Source organism: Corvus moneduloides, chromosome 13 (genome assembly GCF_009650955.1).
Source record: "Corvus moneduloides isolate bCorMon1 chromosome 13, bCorMon1.pri, whole genome shotgun sequence".
In the NCBI taxonomy this organism is placed as follows: Eukaryota; Metazoa; Chordata; class Aves; order Passeriformes; family Corvidae; genus Corvus; species Corvus moneduloides.
Window position 1 is genome coordinate 10,572,645 of NC_045488.1, and position 15,138 is coordinate 10,587,782.

The window sequence follows — 15,138 nt, forward strand, 5'->3', positions numbered from 1 at the left end:
GCTGGCAAAAAAAGCTCTGTACACCTGCAGAGAGAAATACTTGGGCTCGTCATCTGCCGCTGAGCAGGAGTGGGGCACAGGGAGGGCTGGGGAGCACAGCCCTGGCTGGGCTTTACCATAGGGACCATCCCACACTGACTCCTGTACATGGACTTCCCAATGTTCAAAAGGCTCGTTAAAGAGAAGTGATCCACCAAAATCTATCTACAGGGGCTCTTCTCCAAGAAAAACAATTTCTTTCTGCACTTTTGAGTGTTATCCTTTCACAGCAGCTCAGAGGCTGGAATCAGGGCATAGCAGGGGGATTCCACAGTGGTCCAAGGGCAAGCACAGATCAGAGCAGCTTGTTTGTTAATTGTTCCTACGGGGGCCAAGCAGGGAGCAATAAAGTGACTCCGAGCTTGTGTGTAAATGGGCAAAATCCAAGAAAAATCACCGTGTCAGTGTGACTTAAGAGTAGACTTTCTCACTAAATGCATTTCACTGCAAGCCATAAAATGCAGATTTTTTGATGAGAACCAGAATGCACAATAAATTCATATGACCGGCTGGTTAACCCCAAGAGATCTGAAAAACAATACCTTCCCCTCAGTACCTCGGAGTGCCTTTAAAACCCATGTAGATTTATTGTTCTGAATCACAATACTAAATGTTCACGCTTAGAATAATACGGTATTATCAGCGTATTATATAGCGATTTCAATATTTCAAAACATGGAGAAATGAAATGAATTGTCCAAGGTCACCCAAGAATATCAGCAAATGGGAGCCAAGCTCAAAGCAGAATTTATAAAACACATTAGCTTGACAACAAAATATTTTAAAATCTCATTCTTTGATTTCTACTCTGAGTCTTAGACATTCAGGTTTTTGAGTGTGGATTCAGCTCCCTGCGTTTGGGCAAATGCTGTCCAACTCTGGAAGTGGCATTTCCACCACTGCTCACCTTCTCCTGCAAAGGCCAGGGAATGGTCCTGTAGCCTTGCTGTTGAGCACACCACCCAAGGCAGTGACAGCTCCAGGGGCAGCAGGGACGGGGACACAGCAAGGACATGGACACAGCAGGGACACAGCAGTCAGATGCCAGCACAACACAAAGGGGCCAACCATGTCCCACCATCAAGAAGGAGGTTTCCTTCTTCAACCAGACCAGCCCTTTGATGCAGGGTCAGGAAGGAAGGAGTGACAAATCAAGGGACTCATGACAGGCCAGTGCTGCTGGAGCTCAACAGGGTTCAGGGCAGTGCAGGGATTTATTCTGAAAGGGGAAGAGGCTCTAATGATGCCTGTGGTCCTCTGGGACTCCACCAGCAGCAGTCACAGTGAGGATGGGGAGGTCCCCAGTCCTGCCAGCAGTGACAGGCACTCCAGCAGGGATGGGAGGGTTGCCTGCCAGATCTTGATCAAAAGGACAGCAGCAGAGAGAGCTGTAGCTCGCACTGGAAAGGTGTCAGTGCAGAGAGGCAGGCAGCCCCTCGGGAGCAGCTCCGCTGAGCAGGCACTTGAAAATAATCAATCAGCAGGACTGGAAGACATCTCTGTGCTGCTCACAGCTGGCAGCCCTGCCACCACTGCCAGGGAGAGGAGGGAGAGCGTGGTGAGCAGGCTCCTTCACCCCCCACAGGCAGCCACCCTCCTCTTCCTCTCCCACGAGGCTGTGGCAGTGCCCTGCAGGGCACAGGCTTCCAGAGCCCATCCTCATTCTCTCCCTCCTCCCTCTCCAGGCAGGGCTTGGTTTGGAAACCTCAGGGAGGCAGACCTGGTGCTTCTCTGTTGGTGAAGCAATGGCTGAAGCTGTTGCCCTGCAGGGAAAAATGGGAGCCCTCCCACCACCATGAAGAGCAGAGAGACCATTCCCTTCACCCCTGACACAAGAGGAAGGCGATACAAAGATTTGCAAGAATTCTGCTTACCCCATCATGCCTAATGCAATGTGCACAGCAGCACTCTCGTTAGGTCAGTATTTACTGACACGACACCCACACCAGTGAAGCAATGCCCCGTGCACCTCTGTGGCTCACCACAGCCTCTGCTGCCGTGCCAAAGCCCAGGGTTCACATGCTAACACATACCTGCTGTCCAGTTCTAACAGATATTTGTGTGTTCTTAGCAAACACCACAGAGCATAAAGCTTTTCCATGGAGGTTTAACCCACAGCAATGAGTTTTCCATGCAAATGTCCAGTTCCAGCAGCTCTGCTGATGTGCAGGCACTGAAGCATGGTCCAAACCCTTCAACAAACACTTACAGACGGTGCCCATATTCATCATCCGACTACTTTAAGGAGGAGAAAAAACCACAAATGTTTCACAGACAGGAAACCTGGAAAATATCCATCTGCAATGTGGGATGGTCGGATGAGAACAACTAGCACTTTCTGCCCTGCAAGAAATAATAACTCAGGCCAGTAAACTGACACAAAGAACTTCACCACATCGATAATTTACTGTTCTTTTTTCCCTCCATGTGGCTACTGTTCATGTAGATCAAGCAAACAGATAAGTAACAGGCACCCGAAGCTCCAAGGTCTTTCAGAACCAGTTAACCTGCTTTCTTTCCCTATCAGAGTTGATATACACAACATCACTCTTCCCTTGGCTTCACCCCATTTCACACGTGCTGCTTTTTTATGGTCAGCAGAGGCTAATCTGACACTTGGTACAGGTGTTAAGTCTCCGCTCCAGAACCACTGGCCAAGTACTATTTTGGAAGGTGATGGGAAGCTGTGAGATGTGGCTGTATGCTGGAAAGCTTCCAGCTCCTGGGTACCAGCAATTATCACAGCTCAGGGGAAAGACCTTTGGCTGCATATAAGAAAGAACTCAGAGAGAAACTTCCACCCAACCATCCCTGGGCAGACTTCCCTTGCCTCTTATCTCCAAAGACGCAATCTCCATTTCCACAGGGAACCTGGGATGTCCCCTACTGGAGGGGATCTGAACAAATATCAATCCAGAACAAGGAAGGTGTTATGGCTGGACAGAGGAATGCCTCTCAGTGCTGTTAGCTTGAAGCTCTCTTAAACTGTCCCAGTCCAGAACAGCAGTATGAAGAAGACAGGGAGGAAGCCAGTACAGTGTAGCTGACACTAACCTGACACAGTGAGTCGGGCCTCCCGGCTGAACTTCACATTAGCAATATTGGTGGCAACACAGTGAAATATCCCACTGTCTTCTGCCCTTAGTCCCGTTATCTGGAGAACCCCCTTGGGAAGCAGTGTGTACCTGTGGGAAGAGAAAACAGAATCAAAAGCTTGCAAAGCAGGACATGATGTGACAGCAGGCTGCACACCCATCCAGGCAAGGCAGGCTGGCTCCCTGCACCCCAGTGCAGAGGTGCCAATACCACTAAGATGCCAACGCCCCTGCAGGCTGAGCCCACGCCTACCTCTGCATCAGTTCTTTTTTTTTTTTTTTGGATACTTGAGCCTCTGGTCTTCTTTACAGGGGGTAAAAGAAAATCATTTATCTCGTGATGCATCCTTGAAAAATGGTGATTTTTGTTGGAAGGCTGCAAAGTAGATGCTTCCTATTTAACCTGTGGAAAAGCTTTGGCAATGCATTTGCATGTGAGGACAGCTGACACTAGAGTTATCATGACGTGGGAATCATCACTCATCAGCTGAAGCACAGTGACCACAGACAAGCATCAGGAGAAGCCTGTGCTCCACACTCCCCACACCAGGTCCAGGACTCAAATCCTTATGACCTTAAAACCTCAGATGCATGAAAAGGTATGTTTAAAATAAATATTGAGTGGGAAAATGTAAACATCAATAAATATTTTACATCTTTAAAACATAGGCACATTTAAATCATGCATGCATACACACATATATGTACACATACATTCATTACAGGTTGCTTGGCAACCACTTGTTTAAATTGGCTGGTAGTAAGTCATTACACTGTGATGAGTTAATAATCCATTTCCGTCCGGATGATGAAGAATATCTTTCTCCGTATCAGCATATGGTTAAGTGCCTATAACCTGCTCCCTGTGCCGGGTTCCAAACGTGTGGCTCCGTGTCAGTGGCAGCATGACAGCAATCAGTTTTACATGGCCCAAAGTTGATTGCAATCTCTCTGGGACTTTAAAATGCCCATTGTTTTGGATGAATTATACTACAAGAAGCCTTCATTTTTGTTAACAATCTGCCCACATCATTAGAAGATTCAATTCCAAAGCTATTATTCTGCCTTCAAAGCCTCCAAATGCAAGACTAGGCATACAAATTTATATACACTTTATACGCAGAAATGCACCAAGCGTGATTAATGCAGAAATCCAATTCAGTTAGAGAAGCAACTCTCATCACCCAGGCTCTGGTATCAGAGATTAATCTACTGAGCTGACAATAAAAACCTTCCCTGGTAACTTTACTCCTACAAAAAGCAAAATTTCTTCAAAATCAGGGCACGAACGTAGGGAAACTGTTCCTAGGCCATACCCTCCTGGGCTTGGGCAGACTCCCTCCCCCAGAGGAGAAGCAGAGGGAATGAGCACAGCTTGGAGCTCTCTGGGTTGGAGAAAAGTCTTGGCTTCTCGGTCTTGAAGCTCCTCAACCTTGGGGTTCCTCAGCCGTGGAGAAAAGAAGTCCTGGTCACATTTAAATCCCTGCCACATCTCTGACCATGTCCACAACCGTGTCCCCGGGTTCAAGTGGAAAGGATCAATGATGCATGAAGGACTTCAGGGGAATTTGACCTGTCCTGCAACATCTCACTGGAATGCCACAAGGTATCCAGCCCAGTTCTCCACCCCTTACTTCTGCTGATGCCACCTCAGATCAGTTGCTCCATTCAACTGCATCCCCAGTTCAGCACCTGTATGAGTAAGAAGCCTTCAGAGGAGATCAGGCTTAACAAATCAACCCTGTGCTGGGCTAAAAAAAGCTCAGATGAAAAATGCAAGGAAAAACAAAACCTGACAGTTGCAGTTTTCCACGGCAGATTTGGGCCTCTTGGGTCCTTCTACTGTAAGTTCACTGCCGCTCTGAGAAGGTCAGGCATTGTTCCAGCCCTTGTGTTTTCTCCTGCCTCCAAAGAACCCAACCACATTCTGCTGCAGAACTGACATTTTTAAGAATAGGGGCTTTCATGAAAATATTTACAGCTTCCCGGTTTCGCCTATTCCCAAGGCAGGGACGTCAATCCGCGATTGAGGTGTGCTGTGAGCGATTGTCTCCCACCACTGGTTGTGCGGCTCCCGAGCTACAGCTGGGGCCACTGGCAGCTGCCGGCACCGAGCATGCGTTTCCTGCCACCTGTCCCGCGCTGTGCCGAGGATCAAACTGTGATGAGGGATGTTTCTGACGCAAAGGGAGCAGCCTGTCAAACACAGGAAGCAGCGACGTGCCGCTCCCTACGTTGGCAGGGGAGGCAGCTGGAGTTTCTCTTTAGGAGACTGTTTGGGAAATGGCAGCTCAGGGTGCTGTGGGAAGCTCTCTGTGGAGCTCGCCAGTTGCCACACATGAGGGAGTCCACCTGGGGATAGCAGCCACAGTGTAATTCAGCACTTAAAAGAGTCCAGGACCCATATGCAAAATCTTAAGTCATGGATCTGTCTCAGAAAGAGTTACGCAAAATGGAGCCACAGAGGGATGAAGGATGCCAAAGCTATCCAGCTCTTTGAGGCTTGCTGGGCAGGTCTCCATGCTGGAAAACAAACCTGGAGCAGGGTTGATCAGGGAGGGTCAGTGCAAGCCCTTCAAAATCAGCTAATAGCTTTATCTACCTCTCCTGGGAAATGCCAGTATCCCTGCAAGGTGTTTGGCCAGAAGGAGAACCAAACCAGAAAAGCCACAACACTAAACAAAAGAGTCTTCCATGGTGGGAACACTGGCCAAGACCCTTAGCCCAGGTTAGTTGCGTCCAAGTACAGCTGTGAAAGGAATAGGAAGTCTGGCCATCTTTTCCCACCTGGAGAAAGGCCACCAGCACATGGCTTGGAGCTGTCCTACCTTTCGTTGTCTGTGTTGACTGGCATGCTGTTCTTATGCCATAGGATGACTGGCTCAGGCAAGCCATGGATCTGGCACTGGAATCTCGCTACACCACCTTCCTCCACCACTGCATTCTGAGGGTGGATGTGGAAGTCAGACATCGCTGGAAGACAAAAAGAGAGACAAAAGTATTCACATGTGAAGAAAGATCCAACAACTGGAAGATGTCAGCAACTTCACATAACCTAGAAACACCCTCATTTCCCACAGAACACAAATGGGACTGTAACGTAATGTAAGAGCAGAAGGCCAACTTGTAGGCTAACCTTCTGCATGGAAAAACAAGACTAGTGGGAAGTTCTTGGTACCCCCACTTGCCTCTGCACATTGAACTGATTGACTCAACCAGAACAGGAGACTTTGCTACATGATCATGGTCCTCAGCAAGGTCTGCAGAGGCAGTGAGAAACATAGACACTGCACTGGCACTTAGCAGAGGTCATTCCCAACAGCTTGAGCAGCCTTTGGATCCTAGTCCACATCAGAAGAGAGGTGGATTCTTTCTGTTGCCATCAATGTCTTATCTGTTGTAAATATCCTTCTGGTATGTACAGCTTGACTCCTAAACTCATGTTGTTTAAATACCCCGAGCAGAAGAATACCGAAATACCCTAGTGAAATGTACCGTCCTTGACTTCCACCTCTGTTTGCAGGTGCTCCTGCTCATTGCATACTCTGCCTTCCAGCACCGCAGCAGGAACAGCCACATCACCACACTGTGGAACAAAATGATTCAGCCAAAAGAAAGAGCAGCTGCCAAGAGCTCAGCAAAGAGAGGCTTTTGGAGCTGGGAGCACCAGTAAATGATGAACCCTAGCATGCCCACACAGGGTGAATACAGACCAGCCTGTTCCAGCAAGCCACAGCTGTAACCATTGTGTGGAAACACTCTGGCATGCTGTTAGAGCTACATAAATAATACTGTAATTATTACTATTAATTAATTGGAAGGTGCTGCCTGTTGACTCCGCAATAAACATATTCAAAGCTAATAAACATCCCAGTGGTTACTGAGCTCATGATTCATTTAAAGTGCTGCATCCACAGGAGGATCTCTCACATTACCATACAAAACAAACTCCAAGAGAACCCCCTGCTCCATCACCCCAGCCCAATGACACCCTCTCCCCAGCTAGAAAGCCTCGTCCCCTTTCACATGCATCAAGTGTAATGACTGTAGGTCTGCTAAGGAACAAGCTGCCTATGTGTCAGGGCAGCTTAATCATTCATCTGCAAACTGCACTTGGGCTCAGGCAGATGGGAGATGGCCATTAGCAATCATACATTAAAGATGTGTTGCATTAACCTGTGCTGCTCCTGCAACCACCGCTCTCAACCCAGTGATGGCAGATTTGTTAAGCTGATGGAGTAACACGGAGCAAAGCCTTGGCCCCGCACAGTTGTAGGGTTCGGAAGGTTTTGTAGGTATGAGGGTGGGATAGGCAGCCAGCTCCACGCTGGGAGCCAGACCGGGGAGTGGCCGCACAATGTTCCCTGCCAGATGGGGACACACCAGCACAAGGTGAAAGATCACAGAAAATTGTATTTCCCTTTCCCAAGATGAAAGCCAATGCAATTATCCTCTCTGGTAAAGGATGGAGGCCAATGGTGCAATGGCAATTTACCCAATTCATATAGATTTAGCCTTGAAATGAGACTGATCATGGCCCAGAGCACTCAGCCATGTGGGAAGGAGCCCAAAGGCTGCTAGGAGGTCTCCTACACCAAGTAATGCCTCATCCGAGGTGGCAAGGGATGCTTCAAAAGATGGGGGATCCAGGGGTGCCTGCAGCAGGAGAACTCAAAGGACCCTGCAGAACAGTTCAAGGCTGGAGACCCAGACCAGGGTGAGCATTTTTGCAAAGCCAAAGCTTATGGGCCCTCACCAAGAAATGAACCCAAGAATTACTGACAATAACACAAAGCTCTCTAAGAAAATTTAAAAAAAGAGCAGGGATTCAGATGAGTGCAGCAAAATTCGTTTCAAACGTAGAGATGCTCTGCACTGAGGTTTTTTGGTGGCTGACAGGGTTGATAAAAGAGGGAGGTGTGAATGAGAACAGCCCCAGCACACACTTCGCTCTGCCAGCTACAGAATTCATCGCTATTCCTTTATTTCAATAATATCACCTCATATAGGTAAAACTGCAGCAATAACCTCTACTCTTAAATACACCAGTATTAATATTTATCATTAATAAAACATGGCAAGTTATAAATAATTCAGTTATGAGGACGTTAAGTAAAATATTACTCTTCAACGACACTATAATGTGGCTTTGAAGCACAATTTTATGTTAAATGCCTAGGAAACACTGTGACCCTTGCCAAGACCAGCTGGTTTGCAGAAGATGCATTAAAAATTCATGCACTAAGCTACAAAATGCTATTTTTAAAACAGGTTTACAAGTTTATTTACAGTTGCAGAGACAAAAGACTTTTGGAGCATCTCCTGTAAAACAGCAACAAAACTTCAATGTGAGTGATTACTGGGTTTTCAGCCTGGGAATAAATCACCAGGGAGAAGGAGAGGAGAGGGATAGGAGCTCAACGGCTTCACAGGGCATTGCCTGGAGGGGCTAAATCTCTGCTGACCCATCTGAGGTTTTTATATACGTCCCAACTGACTGTAACAAACTCATGCAGCAGAGTGCTTGCTCCTGTTTGTCACTTGTCTTTCCGTGGCAAGCAGCAGGAGCCCTGCTACCAACCGGGCGCTTTTGTTCCAGCCGCCACAGAGAAGAGCTGCATGCCAGCCCGGGTGGGGTTGGCCAGCAGCCAGGGAGCTGCAGCTCATTTCTATGCTAATGGCCATAATAATTTTAAAAATAAATACATGCAATCACAATATTCACCCGCGAGCTCCTAAGAGGGGAGGCACTCACTAATCCATCTGCCAGTGGTCTCTGCTACCCAGCAATGCAGTATCCACGTGCCAGCGGAGGAACTGGTGCTGCTCCAGGCCTTTTTTACCATCACCAGAGGGGTGAATACCACCCCAGTTCCCATTAAACTTCCCTCTGCCATCTCCTTGTGTCATCAAGCCATAAAGGTAACATAAATTACACTCACACTCATTGCTCCACATTAATGCTCCAAGCTGTGGTGTCTCAGTGCTTCTGCTATCATCCCACCTGGATTTTGGCTGCGGTACACAGAGACGGGCACAGGGCAGGGAAAGACAAAATTAGGGCTCACAGCAGACAGGGAATGGCCCTGACAGCCCTCTGACGCTGCAGGCATAGAGGAGCCTCCTCCCAGAGATGTTGGCCAAGGCTAGATTCAGATTGAGCTGTCTACAGGCACACGGACACATGAAGCAGAGGAGTTACTCTTCATCTCTCCTTCCCCTGTGTTACATAACTAAGGACCTCAATTAGGATGATGCTGGATCACGGGTGAGGCTCTTCCATAAAGAAACCCCCAAGCTTGGGATTGCCCACCACTTAACCCCCACTGGGATGCAGTCCCTGAAGGCATGTCCTATGGACACAGCACAGGTGAGCAGCAACACTTATCCTCATCCATATTAATGGCGGATTCATTCTGGGATCTCCTTTAATCAAGTCACAAGCACTTTCTCCATCCCAACAGGCCTGGTGGAAAGGCCAATGGAATAAAACTGAAAACAGCTATCGAGTGAAATCTTCTCTACTCCATAAAAAACTAAATTGAAACCATTAGTGGCCAATCCTTCTTTGCTCAGTACAGCATTAGTGCTAAGCCAGAGCTTGACCTAGATTTGATACAGAAAAAGAAAACATTAACTTGGTATGTCAAAGCAAAGGCCTTTAGAGTCATTAAAATGCAAACATTGTGCAGGCACAAGGAGAGGAGGAAGACTTGAAAGGTTCAGTGCCAAGCATGGTGTTAGGAGAGCATTTGGGAAGGCCAGTTAGTTCTGCAATCAAATTGCCTCTTCATTTTAAATTACTTACAGAGACCCAGGCTGGCTCTGACACAAGACAATGCTGGGGAGGAGTGAGCATCCACACCACCACAGATGCCAGGGAGTCCACAAATAGCAGCCCACAAGTCAAGATCCTTTCTCCACATTTCTGCCACTAACCTGTTAAATCTAGACCTTTTCCAGTGGAGGCATGTGCTTAAAATGCCTCAAAGTTAACACAATATAAGGAAGAAGAATTTTATGGGGATGTGCCTCCAGTACCTGGGCTTCTAGATGCTCCTACCAAGGAGGGCAGGTTTTGTTACCTCCGTGACAACAGAGGAAGGTGAAATCTGGGAGGCAAATGATTTGCCCAGTGCAAGAGAACAAGCCATGGGCAAGCTGACGCCTTCCAAGATTGGTTCCATCCTGATGACAGTGAGCTGCTGATTTTTATACTGAATTTCTCTACTCATTAATAAAACTGAATTTCTCCTCAGGTCAGCAGAAGTCAGGGTTGTTTTTAAAACACAATGAACACCATGCCAATTTAATGCCAAATTTGAACCACTCTCAAATCAGGCTGAGAGCTCCAGTAGAACCAACTTTTGCTATCTGTGAGATTCATAGAGCACCCAACTCCTTTCCCTGAAAGCCACCAGTGCCAAGGTAAGCATAGGGATTAATTTTCAACTCCCTCTTGGCTTAAGAGACCTTCACCACTAAGTCAGCAACCTGCCAGGGAACATTCTTGAAGAAGTCAGCAGGTGAAGGCTCTGCAGACACAGGTCCCTTATTTGCCCCTCCACACTCTGGAAATGGAGGACTTCCCTACAAGAAGGAGCTGGCATGAAAGACGGGGGGTGTGTGGACACCACAAATCCCATCCTCTCCTTTCTTCCCCCTGCCTTCAAACAGCAACACCTGCCCAAGTCTTTAAGAAAACCACACTGAATCTTCTTTCTATACTTTTTTTTTTTTTTTAAAGATGCATTTTTATAAAGCTAAAAAAAAAGCCCACGTCAGGCCAGCCTGGTGGCTACTCCAGCTGGAGAGCAGCCTCTGCGCCTGCGAGCTGGCCCTGCGTGTCTAATGACGCTATTGTGCAAGGTTGTTGCTGAACTGCCATGAGCCCAATTTTGAATGCAAGTTGCTTTGTGCATAGTGAAGCGTGAACAACAGCGCCGCCCATTTATCTATTTAATTCTCCAGGAGTAGCAGGAGCGGGGCCCTTTGCTCACATCTAAAGGGAAGAAAAATTGCCTTTCTCTCAGCTTTGGAAAGGGAGGGAAATATTAAAGAACAGCCATGCCTCTCCCAGCACAGAGGAAAATCCTCTCTGCCCCTGTCCACTAATCATAGTGGGGAAAATCCCAAATCTCTATTGTCCATACTGAGCCTCAGATCTCAAAAGAAGATGGGCTGCAAGACTCAGGAGAGTTTGAAGCAACGAAGACATTTCAGAGGAATGTAGTTCATTTAAGAGGAACAAAAATACATGGTGAGATAAGAGAGGGAGGACAATGCACCTTGGTCTGTGCAGAGGTACGGGGAAGGGGTCAGTCCTGAACACTTTTTATTTGGAATATTCACAAACAAATGCTTATTCCTCTTTTGCTTTAGCTGTTGTTTTTTTCCCCTGGAGCTAACAGGATGCCTGAGAGCATGGATGGAGGATGGTCCAGGCTCTTTTCTCTCTGCATTTTGCATCCTCATGTCTCTTGTTATCACCCACAACCAAAGCTGACCGGAAGAATTTAAAATGGGTTGAGAAGACAGCACATCAGACAGACTTCTCTGGTTGAGGAAAAGAGTCTCCACCTGACCTATTTTTTTCTCCAGTACCAAGCTCCTGGGACAGGGATGAAAGGGAGACAACTGAGATAATGCCTTGCAGTGGGACACAGCAGCTGCCCATGGGAGGGAACATGCAACAGATATTTTACAAGAGGAGTGGCGGGGGGTGAAATCTACTACCTCATGACTCAAGTCCACCAGGAGGCAAATTGTTGCCTGGTCTGGGACTGTGGCTTCTCAACTTTTTGCATAACACATGAAATGACTGTGAGCCAAATCCAGCTCAGGTCACCTCCCTGCTGCACTGCTATGAACAGCCCCAATAGACGCTACTGACCCATGATTTACTGTTGGGTCTGCTGCTTTCAGAAGCAGAAGAAAGCACAGAGCCCTGTGGGGGCTGCTTCTGCATAGGGATGATAAATATCCTGCGAAAGTAATGAACACATCTCCACTGCATGCAGAGCAGGAGTCAGAGGGAACATCCTCAGGAGCCCCTGGTTGCTCTACCCACCCTGCACAAATGAAGGAACCAGGCTGTGAGGAGGATGATGGGTTCTTCCTGAAAAGGTCCCTGTAGGGTGGCACCTGGAAAACCTCTGAATGCCTGTACTGCAGCTCTACTCCTCTTCCTGAGGCTTGACTGAATGTGTTGCTCATCATCAGCACACCCAGCCTCTCCTGCACAATCACAGGCATCTCCAAGCCCATATTCCAGTCCTAGAGGATATTTAGTATATTCACGGTATTGATTATAGCTCACTTATTGGAAAATGAACTATACCACCATCAGCTGCTGATTCAGGGGTACTCTTCCGTGAGTGGGAAAGATTTTTGACTCTGCACCACACACGGAAATGAACAGGGGCCCTATGGCCCGAGGACTGTTTTATACTGCAGTATCTCACAATTTCTATAAAACTCACAAAATGCTGCACCTCTGGAAAGAGACTGTCCCCACACTGCCCCAGTACAGCATGCGAGGGAGCGTCCCCAATGTTCAACAGCTCACCACCCTTGTTTGTCTCAACTTAGGAGAGCAGAGAGCACCAGGGGAGCTGCCAATGCCAGAGGAAACCCTTAAAGAGTATCTGGCCTTTGCCACGCTCTCCCTCATGCAGCAGCACTGCCCAAATGCTGCCTGCTCAGACCCAAGACCTCCTATAATGTGGCTGCAGCCAGAAATCATCCCAGCCCGGAAGCAAGAGCAGGGAGTCCCTGTGCATCGGCACAAACACCCTTTCAGCAGTGCAGTGAGCAACTAGGACTGTCTGAGCACCCTCACACCTTTCCTATGAAGTTATCTGTCATTTTAGGGACAGGCACAAAGTGACACCCATGGTCACAACCAAAATCCAACATCATCCCTTGAGTACCAACAGCACACGCTACCCATGAGGCAATGCTGCTCCTTACAAATCACTTTGAAAGATGCATCTTGGCAATCTCATGGATCACGTTTCTCACTTCCCTCCATGCTCAGAGCACATGGCAGCATCCAATCATATTACCTGCTACACCGAGCAGCACAGCAGACAGCCCAGGGTGGTTATTCGTCTTCCAGCACCCTCTTGTTTTGCAGGGGAACAGACTAATAAACAGCCCCTTTAATGCTCTCAAATTGGTTTCAGGGAGAGAAGTTGTTTCTGGCAAAGAGGGAGGCATTGCTGGGAGAGACCTTTACCAGGGAGCTCTATTGCAGTAATTTTTCAAGATGAAATTGCTCTCTGGCTCATGACAGCATTTAGTGTATCCTGAGGCAACCATTTGTGAAGCCAAACCTGTGGTCCTGCTGCCCTGCTGCTGGAGGGAAGGGGGAGTATTAAATGTCATAAACAACTCTTAATTTGCCTGGGTGGACTGCACTTGGGGCTGGTGATTCTGGCAGTGAAGGAAGGGGTTATCTGTAAACAGCACAGAGCTCCAGCACCAAGGGTAATGCTGGCCAGGCAACACTGGCTGCTGTGACACCTGCCCAGATGTACAACTCACCACGAAGGGCTCCTATGTTTTTGTGAGGTAACTTCTTAAGAAACCCCAGCATCACACAAGGCTCCTCCACCCCAAAGCAGGGTTCCCCTCCAGCATCACAAGAAGATGCCCTCTCCTGTTGCATTCACAGCAATGGCTTCTTCAGGACTTTCCTTTGAAGCACACATTCGCTCTTTGCAAAATAGCGATGATTTATCCCTCTCAAGTGCCCCTGCAGACCCCTGAAGTAATGAGAAAATGAAGGGCAAGCTGTCCACAAGCCTCTGGGAGAGGTTGGCTCAGCAAGGGCAGAGCAAAGTGTGCAGCATGCTGCCAGCAGGCTGGTCTCTCCTGCCAGATTCCCATCCAGAGCTCCTCGTGCTTTTCCTACTCCGACACACACAATTAAGACAAATTACATAGTTACCATTTTGATTTGTTGCACAATACTGATGTTTTCCATCCCTCTCCCAAATATTGATGGAGATAGTAAAAGAGGAAGCTCCCACACAGCTGGTTTTGGCCCTGGACCACTTTGTTTGCAGCCAACTCCTTCCAGTATCAAGCGCGGATGGACGAGCAATCCCGCTTTTCATCAGCTCGGAGAGGCAGTGCGCCAAGCAAGCATGAGGTATTATCCTCAGCAGCCCTCACAACACCTCTGAGTAGAAACATCCCTGCTCAGACCTCCCAGAGCAAAGCCAGCAGCTTCCCTGCTTTTTCATGCTTGCCAACGAGCGCATACTTTGTTTCGGCATCTCCGGAGGCACTGGTGGAATCCGTAAAGGTGAAGGCAAGGAAGCTTTTCATCACGACTGCCCATGGAAATGCCATCAGCCTCACTTTCAGACAGGGAGCTGTCCTGATTTACAGGCTAATGAATTTTAAATGAGATGCATTTTTTAATTTTTTGTTGTCAGCCCCCATTTTTCTGCCAGCAATCATTCCAGTAATAGCTTTAAATTTTCAGCATCTGTTTTTACCAGCTCTCTTGTAATTAGTTTACTAATGTATTTCACTGTGCCTTTGTTATTTTCAGAGAATTACTTCATTCCCAGCTATCAGAGATAGTGCACTTCAGTCTATAAGGAGTTTGGCCTTTGTTCCCCTGTGGTTATTCACATGGGGGAAGATGGCTCAGTGAATGACAAGCCTTTCTATCACTACACATTCTCCATTTAATGTCTTTATACTGGCTCATTAATTACCACAGAAAACTCCTTTCCAAATGGAACCTGTGATTTATAGAAGACTTGGGCAAGGTGCCATTTTTATTGGGCCAACAGCAAACAGCAAATTCACTCTTCATTTTCCCTCCTGCTGCTGCAGGGTCAGCCCTGCTGAGGTGGGAGCTTTGCCTGGGCAAGGGAGCTCAGTGAGCACTCAGTGTGCTGAGCCACGGACATCACGCTGCTCCTGCTCGGCTAGGATGGGCAAGTCCATGGAAAATTGAGCTACAGCCCATTCTGCCTGCTGC

The 15,138-nt window shown here is 47.8% G+C and overlaps 1 protein-coding gene across 1 annotated transcript in view; it reads right to left on the reverse strand.

Annotated features, from left to right (window-relative positions):
• IGDCC3 (immunoglobulin superfamily DCC subclass member 3) overlaps positions 1–15,138 on the reverse strand; it is a 102,526-nt gene that overhangs the window by 38,347 nt on the left and 49,041 nt on the right. The window contains exons 3-4 of the mRNA XM_032123070.1: positions 5,963–6,107; positions 3,094–3,224 (exon numbers count right to left, since the gene is read on the reverse strand). Of these exons, the coding sequence (XP_031978961.1) occupies positions 3,094–3,224; positions 5,963–6,107 (276 nt within the window). The remainder of the gene's footprint in view (positions 1–3,093; positions 3,225–5,962; positions 6,108–15,138) is intronic.